The sequence below is a fragment of the Megalops cyprinoides genome, chromosome 7 (assembly GCF_013368585.1).
Source record: "Megalops cyprinoides isolate fMegCyp1 chromosome 7, fMegCyp1.pri, whole genome shotgun sequence".
Taxonomy (NCBI): Eukaryota; Metazoa; Chordata; class Actinopteri; order Elopiformes; family Megalopidae; genus Megalops; species Megalops cyprinoides.
In genome coordinates, this window is record NC_050589.1 from 26,233,052 (window position 1) to 26,247,500 (window position 14,449).

Below are 14,449 nucleotides of genomic sequence, written 5' to 3' on the forward strand. Positions count from 1 at the left end.
ACTATCCAGTGCCTCCCCAGCCATTGACCTCACCGCACGTCATTGGTGTGAACCAACTGGGGAACACAACACCCCGAGGAGCCACTTTACTGCGATGTCATCCACATCTGCAGAAAACAGATCATGAAACTCATATGGCGCTTTCTGTGGGACTTCACATAATTGCGTGTCCACAGCTCGGCTAAGCCCTGTGGGAGTGCAGGTGGTCTGAGCCATTTCCAGTGTCTTTTGCGTCTCTGTTAACCCGGCCGCAGTGTGTGAGCTCTCCCCTGGTTTCAGTCTAAGGCTAACCCCCCCATAGTGGTGGGCAGCACAGTGTTCGAAGTATTCAGCTTAATGGGGAACACGGCAATTTGTGCATCTGCAGTTCCTGGCCCTCACACCTTTTTGGAAGTGATAAATAACTACCCTGTTAATTAACTCACAGCACTGGGAGAAGGTCACAGTGAAAGTAAACTGATGATTAACAACTCCAACAAAAGGAAGGACCATTTTAAATACAACAAAATGTAGTGCCATCTTTAATGTATACATACAAAAACTCCATTTAAAAGAAAGCCTTTAAAGTATTTGTCAATTACTACAATGTACAATTATCAAAATGTGATGCTACTTTCACATAAATTACATGCAACATTGTCTTGTGGAACCATTCAGTGAACAATGTAAGAAGAAATACTGACTAGGGAAAGAAAAAGTGCAAAAAGGTCGTTCTGTGGTTCATGTAGAAACACCACCTGATGTTGTGAAGGGCCATGCAGACACTGGGTGTCACCAGAGCGACAATAATAACAATAATGTGATTCAATCCACCCCCCAACAAATCGACTCGGGAGGCTGGAAATCCCACGACAAAAGAACTGAGGAGTTGACATTCAACAAACCTGACCCTCCTAATTTCCAAGTAACAATTCACTGCCATTTCAAAGTACAAGTCTGCATTATGTCTGTGACACATCGGAGTTGTTTGTCTTCTTGACCCCTGAGGGCTGCAGAGCAGTATAGAACGGCCCATAAGCAGGACATGGAGGGATGTGGAAAAAAATTCCCTTTGCAGACTCACTCAGATCAGAGTTCAAACCCATTCTGGCCCAGTTAGTGTACACATAGCATTTACGAGCTGGAAGAACCACCCCCATGATTTCACCATAGCTTTCTTTCCCAGGCTCTCCGGCTGCTGACGGCGAGTTTCCCTGAAGGCCATGGCAGTTCGCTGAATCTGCTCAGCCTGCCAGGAATAAAGAACTCCTTTCACTTGGCATCCTCCCCCATCCCCTTCACAATAATGGTCCTCCCCAAATGCAGCTCCACCTCCTTTCAGACAAAGTCTTTTCTGTTAAAAAGAGATGGAGATGGGTGGAGCCGTGGGGTGTGTTCCACTACCTGGAGCGGCCACTGGGGGGTGGTGCAAACCAACTACCCAAGGTTTGGAAAAGGCATGTGGGATACAACTGGCCGAGGGGACGAGGATGTGAATGGATGTTGGATGTTAGGAATTGGGGTGGGGCGCTGCGTGTTAGATGCCGATAGACTGCAGGATTCTCGTCTCAGCTTCGTTTAAGTGGCTGGAGAACATGCCGTAGCAGGGCTGCTGGGAGAACTGGGTCAGGAAGTCTGTGAGGTAGGCCTGGAGAAAAGAGATAGGGCATCAGGCACGTCTCTAATGCACGCCATAAAGAACTGAGAACCAAGAAGGGTTTACTGGCTGCTGCTTACTGGCTGCAGCTGATAACAAAAGCATATGCAAACCAAACCAGCAGAGCGTCACAAACGTTAAATTTTCATTCAGGCAGAATATTTAAGACCACTAAGTGCAAATCTGTTAGAGTATTGCAGCCAACCAAACACAGCTGAAAGACAAGTCACGGGCATTACAATCTATAAATATATAGAAAATTCTAATAAAAAGGAGAGGTTTAATATCAGAGGAAATACATATTTTTCAGTTTGGTCATATTTTGGATTGGTTTTTGTAAGTTATGAATTCTATGGACTTCACAAACAAGCAGAGAAGAGAGACTTTAATAAAAGTAGAAAAAGTCTTGACTACCATGAGATGTAGCCTTTGGAGGCCGAACAGTAAATGAAAACATATCATGCTTTGAATAACAGCAGAAACAGACAAGTAAGGATGGCTGACATTTCAAAGAAAGAGCTGCTACTGCATACTACAGCCAAGGACTTTCTTTACATTTCCGACAATAATGCATTCTCTAAGCTTGGTTTTAAACCATGTTAAGACAAGATTGTGGTTTTGGTCACAAATAGTTCTGTTTATTACATTCACTTTGCTCAACATGTGCTTCTTAACAGGGTCCTGGTGGGAACAAGGAAATGGCTGCTTTACCTGGAGGTTAATCTGATAAATAGGGTCTTTCAAGGCTTCCGGGTCTTCCTCATCATCATCTTCATCTTCATAACGATCGTCATCTGTATGACAGCAGTAATATCAGAGACAATAAACAAAATGATTCAACACCTAAAAAAGATTTTTTTATATATATATATGTGTGTGTGTGTGTCGATAGGTATAGGTATATTCATGTGCGCGTGTGTGACTCACCATATTTATCTGAGGAAATGATGTCCGAGAGCAGCTGGTCAGCCAGGCCTTCGTCCTCGTAATCCTCTTGTTCTTCAAACATATCAGCCGAATCTGCAGGGACAAGCATTTACACTCACTCTAACCCACAAACATGTTCCCGACAGGAAGTGGACGAGTTTGTTGTGTGTGTTAGAGTGAAACAGAGATAGACAGAGCATGAGTGAATATGTGTGTGTGTGAGAGGAAGAGTGTGTGTGTGTGTGTGTGTGTGTGTGTGTGTGTGTGTGTGTGTGTGTGTGTGTGTGTGTGTGTGTGAGAGAGAGAGAGAGAGAGAGAGAGAGAGAGGGAGAGAGGGAGAGAGTGAGAGCCCATGAGCGTCAGTGAGTGTGTGTGTGCGCGTGTGTGGTATCGCTGAATGGGGAAACAAACTGGCAGATGGTTTGGGAGACTAAGGTGCCAGAGCTGCAAGCCTGCATTACCATGGCTCCAGTCACCAGCAGATGTTCGTGTTGTATTTGCCTCCACAGCTGATGACAGCTCGTTGATGATGAGCTTGAAGATCTTCACCAGCAGAGGGACGTTGGTCCAGCGTTGGGGGTCTAGACCAATGAGAAAGCAGATTCTCCCAGAGTTTGCTTTATGGGAACATAATCTTCAACACTTTCACTAAACAATTATTAACTAACATGTAGGCATATATCTAATTATACACTGAAATTTATGACTCTCAAAATATTTGAAAACAAGTACTTGAAAATAACAGCCAGGTTTGGCTTGGTTGGATGCACAAATCACACTAAGTGCATGGCTCTTACAAGACTAAGACGACAAGTGCTTGTCCAGTCTGAGCACTTTCCCTGGGTTAGGTCCAGATGTCCCTGAAGGCCCATTTATATCATGTTATTCCGTACAGTAGTGTGCAGAAACACGAGTTTGGCGCCCCGGGAGCCTTACTCTTGGCACTTTTGGAGCGCGTGCGGATGCCCTCGTTGGGACTGAAGATCTCCTCGCCCTTCACTACGATGTCCTGCAGACGCCTGTCATCGGCGTTGAGCCCGTGCTGGAGCAGCTTGCAAAGGGCTACAGTGCTGAGGGGAGGAGGGGGGGCGGTCAGTACCCCTTTGCAGCTTTGGAATGAGGATGGTGGAGGGCATACGGAAGTAGCACTCACCTAACTTTCCCCTCGTACTGGCCGTAGAAGAGGTGCTGGCGGCTCATCCACTCGGCCATGACGAACTCCAGGGCGGGCTTGCCCGTGGGGCCGGGCAGGCTGCACAGGAACTCCAGCAGCGGCTCCAGCTGGGAGTGCACCAGGTGGGCGAACACCATGATCAGGGACTGGGGAGAGATGGGCAGGGCAGGGAGGGTTACACACTGCATGCTGTGGAGGAGTAATACTGACGTAAGCACGTGCACCCACACAAATCAGAGGAGCCGCTGTGATGTTGTCTTTTACCACAGCTTTACAAAAAGGGGGGACCCCAGCTGATCATGTGCACACACACACCTGCATGACGCTGACGGTCTCGGCCTGCTGCATCTTGCTCAGGACGGCACGCAGGATCTGGTCCAGGGTTTCTCCGAGCTGGCTGCCGGCGCGCGAGATGAGCGTTGACACCAGGCGGCCCACGCAGGCGGCCGTGAACTCGGAGGTGTGCGGGTCCAGGAGCTGGCTCACCACCTGCATCACGTACCACAGCCCGCTGCGGCCCTGCTCGTCCTGCCACTGGCCCACCTGCTCCAGCGCCACCGACACGTAGGCCCGCAGGCACTCCCCACCGCTCTGCAGCATACAGACCAATATGAGCGGTGACCCCACAGGAGGGCCCGCCGGAGTGATCCAGAGGAGGACCAACAGTGAAACAAAGCTGAGGCACCACTTCACAGTCCTTACAGTTTGTAAATATAAATAAAGTCAAGAATCTAAAATATAAAGCCAGGTCACATCACACATCCCTTGTTTCAGCAAATCACAAGTCAAAAACCTTACAGGCGTATAGGATCATATATTACAAGAGTAGTTCAAACACTGCCTAGCAAATTCAGGGTTTGGTTTTGGCTTATGTTGAGGGTGCACAGGCAGAAAGGCAGAGAGACAGATGGGCAGGGGGATGGACAGACAGAGACGGCAGATTTGGGCGGCTGGTTATACCTGCATGGTGGTGCTATCGTCTGTGCCCAGGGTGCACTGTGCCACCACGAGGAAGGCTTGGCAGACCAGCAGCTCGGAGAGCGGGGGCTTGGTGTGTCGCACCAGAGTGGTCAGGATATCGATGGCGCCCTGTAGCAGAGGAAACCGTTAGAGATACTCACACACGCACAGAGACACAGAAACTGACCACAGATCTGTGGAATCACACACAGAGATATGAAAGGTGATGGCAGATCAGCACAGCTGCAATGTGGAACTCTCTATACACACACACACACACACACACACACACACACACACACACACACACACACACACACACACACACGACTGTGGACCTGATTGTTGCAGGTTCAAAACTCATGTGGATGAGTGTCAGTATGAATGTGTGTGTATGCGTGAGACTTACAGCGCACAGTCCTGAGGGGATCTTGTCAGGTGGGGCCTGCATGATGCTGACCAGCGTGGGGATGAGGCGCGCCTGCATGGGGCCCTGGCACGCCTCGATCTGAGCCAGCTCCCGAAAGATGTCCTGGGCCAGGGACGCCACCACAGGGTCTAGGGGAGAGAGCAGAGCCACAGTTAAGAAAGCCATCCCCATCTACCTTCCTTTGTGTTTGTCTATGGTCTAGTCCCCCTGGTTCCAATACCATTCCCATTTAGTAAATTCACTCAGCTTCCACTCAAATAGAGAAGCAATGGCAATCAGCTAAAATTAATTTAAATGGGCTAAAAATAGTTACGGTCTTTTTCATAATGTTTTAGGAGTTTTACTGCACTGATCCGTACACTGAAAATCTGAGTGTATTTTCAGTATGGCACTGGTTACAGTAGCATTGTTTGACACAGTGAGACTTTTGTTCTGGTGTGATGTGATGTTTTGTGCGTGATCTGATGCTGATGCGGCCTTATCATGACAGCGCTCTGTAAGTCTCCCTGGAGCAGAGGCTGGTGTAGAGGATATTAGTAGGCTGGGTGGGTGGAGGCGTGGGTGCTACCGTTGCTGTGCTTGAGAAAGATGGCGATGGTGAGGGGGCAGATCTTGCTCTCGGCGCTGGCGGTGAAGTCCGGATCAACGGAGCAGACGATGCAGAGAGTCTCCATCACCAGGGTCAGAACCTCAGAGCCAAACTGGGCTGCCAGCTGGACCAGGCCGTCCAGGATGCTGGGCAGGTAGGGCTGCAGGACCAGCGTGCTCTCCGACATCTTCAGCTGGTCGCAGTACCTGCAGAGGGGCGCAAGGAGAACTGGGAGTCAGGCCTACATCTTAGGCAAGGCACTTAGGGATGCACACACTGTCCCAACAAAGCCACGATACCGATTTGGTCTCTCTAGTCATCAACTGATGAATCATTACTTTTTGTAATAAGGTATGCCCACTTCGACCGCACTGAATGCACCGTTTCTTAATCATCAGCTGCAGAACATATGGGGATGTTATCTAGTCTGTGCCACAAGCAATATTGCTTTGTTACAGATGCAGAGAGTGAATGCTTTCTGAAATACAATGGAGGATATTAGATAAGAGGATTTTAATGGGAGTTACCAGGTAGTTCAAGGTCTGAATGATCACGTGACACCTAAAACCAAACTTGAACAAGCTGCAGTTTACCAGGCACGATTATGAGCACCTGTGTGTGGCCGCTGAGTGGAGGTGGGAGGAGACTCACCCCCAGATTGCACGTACGGCGGAGATGCGGACGGAGGGCGGCTGGTTGTCGTGAAGGCCGCTGACGGTGGCATGGAGGAACTGCTGGATCAGCTCGGGGGGCATGGCGGCCGTGAAGCGGCTGGCAGCCCATAGGGCACGGCCCAGCAGGAAGGGGGAGGCGGCTACAAGAGGAAAAAGGACAGAGTGTGGCATCACAACACCGCACGCCCACTGCGACGCTTTTCAAAAATGCAGCAGGGGCTTCCGGGACATTCTGGACTGACCTGGGAGGTTGAGGTCGGCCAGGACGACGTTGGTGAGGAAGCCATGCATGTCAAACTGCAAGGCGCCGCTCTTGACGTTCTCTGTGATGATGCTCTTGACAGAGCCCAGCGCCAGCATGCAGGCCTCATGGATCTTCCACCTGAAAGACGGAGACTGCACTGTCGGCTCTCACATGACAGGAGTCACCCAGAAGAGTGTCCATGCAATGCACTCAGACTGAGGATACTGGAGGACACAGCAGTCAATGCGCTGAAAGCACCCATTTCAGAGGGGGTATGCTATCTAATGTATGAAGCATGGGGTGGGCCATTATGGTCCTTGAATTTTGTAGTTACCTGCAAACAAGCTACAGATTAATTCCTAAAATCATAGTGATTTGGCTCACAGGCTACATGCCTGCTCGCTACAGTGAGGATTAGGACGAGAGACGGAACCAAAGCCCCTCAGAAGCTGGCAGAGCCGTTCCGTCTATGCCAGTTCTCACCAGTGCTGGTTGCCGCTGCTCTTGGCCTGCTCGGCTTCCTGCAGGTGTCGTGAGGCAGCTGCTGCCAGCGCCACCGCACTCTCATTCTGGAACTCTGCAGCCATTGCCTGGCGTGACAGGAGGGGGAAGGGTCAGCACTGGCCACACCAAAAACCAAAAAATAAAAACAAAAACTGTCCTGCGTTCAGTGGCTGATCGTACCAGCAACAAGTCCTGTGCCGAAATGCGCACAGTGTAGGAGAAGGTGTCATCATCCTCATCCTCCACAAACTGCTGAGGGTTGGCCGTCCACACCTTGATCTGCAGAGGGAGGGTGAGTGATCAATGAAGCTGTCACACACTGCTCCCCTCAAATGCATGTCCCCAGCTGTCACCAAGGAAACAGCTCCCATAATAATGCTGTAGGGGGTGTGGACTTCCATCTATTATGTTGCCACAGGGGGTGTGGTCTGAAATCTACAATGATGCCTCAAAGCTGAAGACCTGCCATCTATTATGATCCCACAGCAGTTCAGGTTGCCATCTTTTACAATGCTGAAGGGGCATAGCCTACCGTCTATTATGATGTAACAGGGGGCATGGCCTGCGTGGGTGAGGTCATACCTGCTCCTCTGTAATCTGCATGTACAGGATGATATAGTAGATGAGCTCAGACAGGGCCTTCTTCACCGTGAACTTGAACTTGCTGTTCTCCAGGAGGGTGTGGACGAAGTCGAAGATGCCAAACACCAGGTTCTCAAAGCCCAGCACCTCACCTGAGGCAAGAACACAGAGCGATGCCAGTTACACAGGACACCACCGCTCTGAGCTGCCTGAGATGCTCATGGTCTCACAGCGCTCACACACTTGGCTGTCACATCGAGATAACATGGATGCAAAGCAATGCACTTACAGTCCCCATTACAGTCAATTTGAGATAGAACGCAGAGTATACACCCACCATCAGAATCAACTGGGTCATCCACCTCCTCTGTGTCATTGACTTCTGTTTGGACATAGGTGCACAGCAAAGTTAAGGAAAGTCCACAACCTGATGGAAGTGTAGGCTGCTATCCAAAAGGCTCAATGATACCTCATTCTCTTCAACACTTGTCTCTGATCACTGATAAGTAAGTGCACAGATGAGTTACTGCTACGCTCTGGTTGACTGATCATAAATCAGTCTTGCCGAAGGGAGAGGGGCATAAGAGTGGTTTAGAGAGCATGATACAGAGGCCCAGGAAGGTGCTGGTTTACATGTGAAGGATATAACACTGCACTCTCGGTCAGAGTCCTCCACACTATGGGCAGGATCTGCTGCATGGAGGACACCATGTGCTTGGGGAAGTTCTTTACCAGCGCTGTCACTGCCTAAAAGAACCAGAATCACATGACTTAACAAAAAGGTGCATTCCAAACCACGCTCTCCAAAACAACACTGATCCCTGAACAGTGCTCAGAATCCAACTGCATGACAACAAGCGCTCACTCACTCAGCACTGATTAGAGATCAGGTTGCTAAGAGGATCAGGGAGCGAGTGTTCCTGAACTCCCCGACCTCCATCCCAGGGAGCCCTCACCTTGAGGACTTCCATCTTGAGGCCGCTGTCGGAGGTTGGTCCGTCTGGCACCTGCAGGGCCTGAGCGAAGGCCTCTGTGAATTGCTGCATCACCGGGAGGATCAAGGCTTTGGCCGCACCCTGGGCAAAGCCGTCAGCAACACCGTTACAGCATGTCTCCTTCACATTAACATTAATATAAAACATATACTAGAACAGACCTATACAGCAACAGGATAGGATCCAACTGGAACTGCTCTTCAAATGTAAAACCCATACAAAAGACACTGATGGGCATCTGGAACAGGTAAATATGCTCTGGCATGTTGATTAAGGATATGAGACTGGATAGGATAGCTATGCATATATTAAATAGAAGTCAAAAACAGCCAAAAAAATCTAGGTGTGTTCTCACAATATACTCAATATACAAGTGCGTAATAAGAGTGTGTAGTTACAGGACACGGTTGTCATCTAACTGTCAAAACAGCAAGGAATTGTGTCCTGTAAGAATGTCGACCTCTTTACTAAAATAAAGATAAATAATAAATCTCAACACATCTCACCTTCTCCAGCTCCTCAATGGCATAGATGAGGTTGGCACAGGTGGTGAAGATTTCCACGGCTCGGGAACGGGTGCGAATGCTGTAGACCTGCAGTGTTGAGGAACAGCGAGAGCATGCCCCAGATGACTACGGATGCTCCACATAACCAGACACTGCCCTCCTGCATTCCTTAAGTCCTCTGTACTTTGTAGTGGAGGTGTTTGGCAACAGGTTCTAATGCGGATGGTGTTGTTCCACTAGGATTCAAGAATGTTCACAGCCAGCCAGCAAATCAGAACACTTAAGGCTTCCACAACAGTGGGGACAGTACATTCAATGTGAAGCGCATGAAGCTGAGTGATGAATGAGTGTCTGTGCAACAGTCATCTCATTAAGCTTCATGCTCCTGTGCACACACATCATCACTGCTTCACCTCAGAATCTCTGACAGCTCACAGAACATTCAGAACTTCTCACCAGCCTCCTGCTGAATTACTGTCACCTTAGCAACACCAACTTCACCCGCCAGTAGTTGTCCCCCTAGCAACACCAAGTCATCCTGCCAGAGTCTGTCATCTTAGCAACCGCAAGATCACCTGCAGATGTACTGCACTATACCTCTGCCATGGTGAAGATCTTGTACATTTCTGGCAAAATCACCGGGGCGACAAAGGGCATCTGCATGTCTGTCACTTCACGGGTGAACTCTGCAGGTGGAGACAGGCACACGAGGGTCAGTGACAGGCCTTCACAGCACCTGCATCCCAAACCACTCTCCCTTCAGCAACACTGATCAATGGAAACCGCTCTGTGTTGCACTCCACATGTCGCAGTGCTCATTTGCTAGGAGCTGATCAGAAATCAGTGCTTTTCTTGAGCAGGAGTACCTGTAAGGACCCTCATGGCGCCGTGCACGGCGTTGACGTCGCCGCTGACCAGCATGTCCATGAGCAGGGTGAAGAGCTGCGGCCAGGCCTCAGGCCAGTCCCAGTGCGCGATGGCCGACACGGCGTACGCCACGCTGGACCGCACCTTGCTTACGGACTCCCGCAGTGCCCCTGGGAGCAGCTCTCTGATCGCCACCTTCGCCTGTGGGACAGAAAGACAGGGTCACAGCTTCTGACACCATACACACACCTGAGCACGCAGATCGGGCATTCACACACAGACACACATACACAGAGCAGAGAGAGGAAAATACAAAACATTCAGACAACACATGTATATGCATATAGACAAAATAGAGCTGGTGAATAAAATCAGACATACAGACTACACGTAATAACCAACATGCATGCTTGCACAAAAACACACACAGCAGAGGCAACAAGAGAAGAGGTCCAAGGACACAGACTACGAGTACACACATGTACACAAAGCCACACACCATAAGGCTTCTGAATTACAAGAGCCACATTAGTGGTATATCCTACAGACTCCCTGTGGAACCCATGAATTAGAGGGACAGCAGTGCATCGGTACCCTTTCAGAGGTCTCTGGGTGCCTGAACTTCTCCGATTGGGCGCACCAGTGTGTCTCCACATACTGCTTCAGGATGACAGAGGCCAACTGCAGAGAGAGGACAGCAGTCACAACACTGCGGATATAAGGATGAGCTGATCCGGACTCACAACCACACCAGAGCAGAAGACTGACTCAAGGGTTGAACTGTTAAAACGAAGCTTCTACTCAGTTTAAAGCCAGCCTTCATGTGTGTTTCCTTTCAGTCTGAGGAATGCGGTCACCTCTGTGAGACCTGACATCACACACGGTCAGAAAGGCAGACCACAACTAAGCTTCACAGCACACCTGTCGAATGGCGAGGGATCCTTGGGGGTCGACCGTCAGCTCGGCCAGGTGAACTCCAAACTCTGGGAGAAAAAAAAAAAAAAAAATGCACCAATCAAAGAGGGCAAGAAAACTGTGTGGGAATAAAATTTATGACCAGTTTCGATCAAATCCTCATTAATGACCAATATGTGCTTTTAGTGTGGAACTTTTTTTTTTTAACACGCCACAGAAGAAATATACTGTCCTTTACGGACTCTACTCTTCCAGAAGCCCCAGGTACTTCACTTCACTGTGAAACTAAATAATGCAGCAGAAAGACAGCCCAATGCATTCCTCTCATAGCTGTTTTTCTGAACCTGGGGTGTGACCCTCCAAAGAGAAATCTGACTGCAAATATTTTTCTCATCCTATTAGGAAGCAGGGCCCAGCATGTGGGTCTTGTCTGTTGGCTTCTTCTGTTCCATGAGCTCTTCGATGCAGACCCAGATTTGAAATCACAGCTGAAGGGGTGGCTTTGGCACATCACACAGCCACCTCGCTCCATCTGCAGGATTAGCTGAAAGAGGTCCAGCCGGTCAGGACACAATGTTATTGCTGACCCCCCCCCCCCCCCCCCACCCCACCCAGCAGTGACTCAGAAACCATCTGATGTCATTCTCACAGCAACACCACGGCCCAGACAGAATGGCACAATTTCTCATTTAAAACCAGAGAGATGGCTATGGGGAAAAAGAGCTTCTGTCCTTGCTCTGTCTGCGATAATCACATCTGATGGGCCCAATCAATTAGCCTTTTCATCTAAGCTGATAGCCACTGTTATGCTTTAGCAAAGATCGAGACAGACGTGGCAGGCATGGACACGCTTGCAGATTAGAACATGTTCTCAGGTGGCCACGGTGATGTTCCAACAAAGTGGATTTCAGGGTCTTGAAACCTCAGGCCAGCATGGCAGACAGAAAATAACCTTGTTCAAATTCCTCAGGGCAGTGTGAAACAACAGTCTGGGACTGTCAAACATACCATGCTCAGTACACTGTGAAACTTCCTCTCAAAGAAAAGTGCTCTTTTTCCAAGACCCAGAAAGAGGTCAGAGCCAATAAATATTTGTTTCTTGAAAACAGAGAGAAACTTTATAGGAGGAAGATGACAAGTTAGCAGGAGCATAAAATGTCATTTCCTATCCCCAGATAAAGGGGGGCAGATCGAGACCTCTCTGAATAAGAGGCACCAGCCTGCTACTACTACAACTTTTTAAAGGCCAGCAGGAAAGAGGTTTGTCATTGCTTTATTCCTTGGTGCATAGAAATCTACTGATAACACTTAAAGATACTGTAAATGGCCTGAATGCAACAGGCAATCAAGAGGCAGGGGACAATTGGAACAGCTGTAATGAGGATGTGCAAATAAACAATGCAGGATGAACTCAACTAACATCACACCCAAAATTACGTTAGGAGAAAAACCCACACAAGTTTACACAGCAGCACTGATTTATTTTACAGGTACACGAAGCAGACCGTGAGCTGCATGCATGTCACCTGTGAAGGTAAAAATTCATGCCCCATGTTCATGCTGGAAGATCAAAATAACCACTCTGGAAGGCAGCGAAGCAGCCTTTTCAGCTTCCATGGCTAAATAAAAAAGTCAAATATTCCTCAAGTAGTAATCTCATGTTTTGTGGCTTACTGGTGTAAGGCTGGTTGCCTACAGTTGGGGGAAAAAAACTGTCTTATCAGACCACCTTCATTAGCTGAGGCCATCTTTAGTTGGCACAGACTCCTGTTGCTTTTAGTGGACACGAGCTGCAGATCCTCATGCCGTTCAAGCAGTGAGAGCCTGCGCTTGCTTGAAATAACCAATGGGTGATGCTTGCCAACATCTTCTGACCGGTATGCGATTAATTAATCACTTGGGCTACATCCCAATAATGCTAAACTTTATACAAAATGTAAGCAGAGTACAGTGACAAATATGAATAAATTATATTTCTATAATAATTACACTCTGGATTTCTCATGCTGAACAGTTTGTGAAGATGTAATATTTTTAACAGATGATACTTTAAACTCTATTAAATTGGGCTTTTATAGAAAAATTCCAGTTTGTTTGCTATCAAAACTGTCCGTACATTCAATGTACGTCTGCCTTGAAGACGGAAGAAGTTCCTGCTAAACATTATAGGAAATTACCTACATTCAATTGAACACTGACGTTCCCCCATTTCCCTCACTGCATTTGGTTCCTCCCGCTTTCCTCCTCGTCTCATGGGCGTCAAACCGAGGAATCGGGGAAGAGACGCGGGAACATCTCTGAAGAACTGGGGTGCACCCTTGAATAGGCCATGGTAGGCACGCCGGTCTTTATGGTTGTTCGACGCATTATGTCAGCTGGTTGGGTTCCATATATTAAATCGACGGAGTTTAGACAATTAACAACTGAACGAGACTTGCCTGGAGTGCAAAACTCAGGAACTATCCAGGAAACCTGACTTCCTGCGGCTGTGCTGGTCAGCAGGGCGGGAAATTCGCAGGGCATCAGCTCGTCCCATTGGGACAGTTATCATTACTACCGTGGAAACTTAAACTTCGTATGGCTAGCGACGAAGTATCATGTGCGTGCGTCCTGCGACGGTTAACGTTAACCACCTAGCTAGTTGATTTTGAGAAATGTTAGCTACCTAACTAGACACTTCAATAAGAATCTCACTACAAGACAACACTGACATAATGTGACTTTGACAAGAGATGAAGATTTCTGTCCCTCTTTCCAACATATAGTTAATAGTTCAGTGAGTGCGCTTTACTGTCTTTTCAATGGTGTGCCCAAAAAACGTCCCACATACAAACGATAAACTAGCTAAGATAACTGCCAGTTTGCAATTGTAGCCTGCTGGCAACTAAACTACATGACATTGTAAATTTCTTTACAGTGTCATGTAAACTTGAGTAAACGTTTTACTAAAAATCCCTATTTTCTAGCTCCTACAAAGCCTGATAAATTGAAATTCACACGGTTTCACTACATTTATCAGATGCTAGTAGTGGCTAGCTAATGTCAACTAGCTCGGCAGACAACTCACCCTCAGTCACTTCCAGAACTTTAATCTGCTCCTCCGCTGCTGCGCGTACTTCTTGCACCGGCAACAGTATCGCGGCCAGCGTCTCAACCAGGGCTTCCTTGAGTCCTTGCTGGACCGGGCCAGCGGGCGAAACCGGGCTGGGTCCAGAACCGTTTACGCCCTCCATAGCTCTGCCGGCAAAATACAAGCAGCTGCAGAGCCGCGAGTTTGAGATGCTCCGCCTGAGCGCGCCAATTCAGCGGGGAGGAGGACTGTCAAGCCATGGAACGGAATTCCAGCCAGCACTTCCTCCCGGCGAGGGCGGCTGCTCCCCCTACAGGCGAGGATGAGGCACCGCTTCGCTCCTGACTGATGGGTTGCAGCGAGCCGCTACCCTCGT

The 14,449-nt window shown here is 48.6% G+C and overlaps 1 protein-coding gene across 1 annotated transcript; it reads right to left on the reverse strand.

Annotated features, from left to right (window-relative positions):
- Window positions 1-923: 923 nt before the first annotated feature.
- LOC118780763 (importin-9-like) lies at window positions 924-14,242 on the reverse strand. Its single transcript, XM_036533441.1, has 24 exons — window positions 14,071-14,242; window positions 11,010-11,071; window positions 10,683-10,769; window positions 10,088-10,289; window positions 9,819-9,907; window positions 9,222-9,308; window positions 8,677-8,796; window positions 8,367-8,467; window positions 8,058-8,116; window positions 7,721-7,872; window positions 7,319-7,417; window positions 7,118-7,224; window positions 6,633-6,772; window positions 6,368-6,530; window positions 5,696-5,922; window positions 5,107-5,255; window positions 4,698-4,826; window positions 4,053-4,328; window positions 3,717-3,883; window positions 3,500-3,633; window positions 3,025-3,144; window positions 2,564-2,656; window positions 2,348-2,430; window positions 924-1,627 (listed from the first exon to the last, which is right to left on the reverse strand). The coding sequence occupies exons 1-24, from the start codon at window positions 14,234-14,236 to the stop codon at window positions 1,517-1,519; spliced, it is 3,123 nt and encodes a 1,040-aa protein (XP_036389334.1). The 5' UTR covers window positions 14,237-14,242; the 3' UTR covers window positions 924-1,516.
- Between the last annotated feature and the right edge of the window lie 207 nt (window positions 14,243-14,449).

Excerpts from the sequence above, each read along its gene's own strand:
- LOC118780763 (XM_036533441.1), bottom strand. The coding sequence starts at position 14,236 with ATGGAGGGCGTAAACGGTTCTGGACCCAGCCCGGTTTCGCCCGCTGGC. Across the intron at positions 11,072-14,070 it reads AGTTCTGGAAGTGACTGAGG|AGTTTGGAGTTCACCTGGCC; the intron begins GTGAGTTGTCTG and ends TTTTTCTCCCAG. Across the intron at positions 4,827-5,106 it reads TCCCCTCAGGACTGTGCGCT|GGCGCCATCGATATCCTGAC; the intron begins GTAAGTCTCACG and ends CCTCTGCTACAG.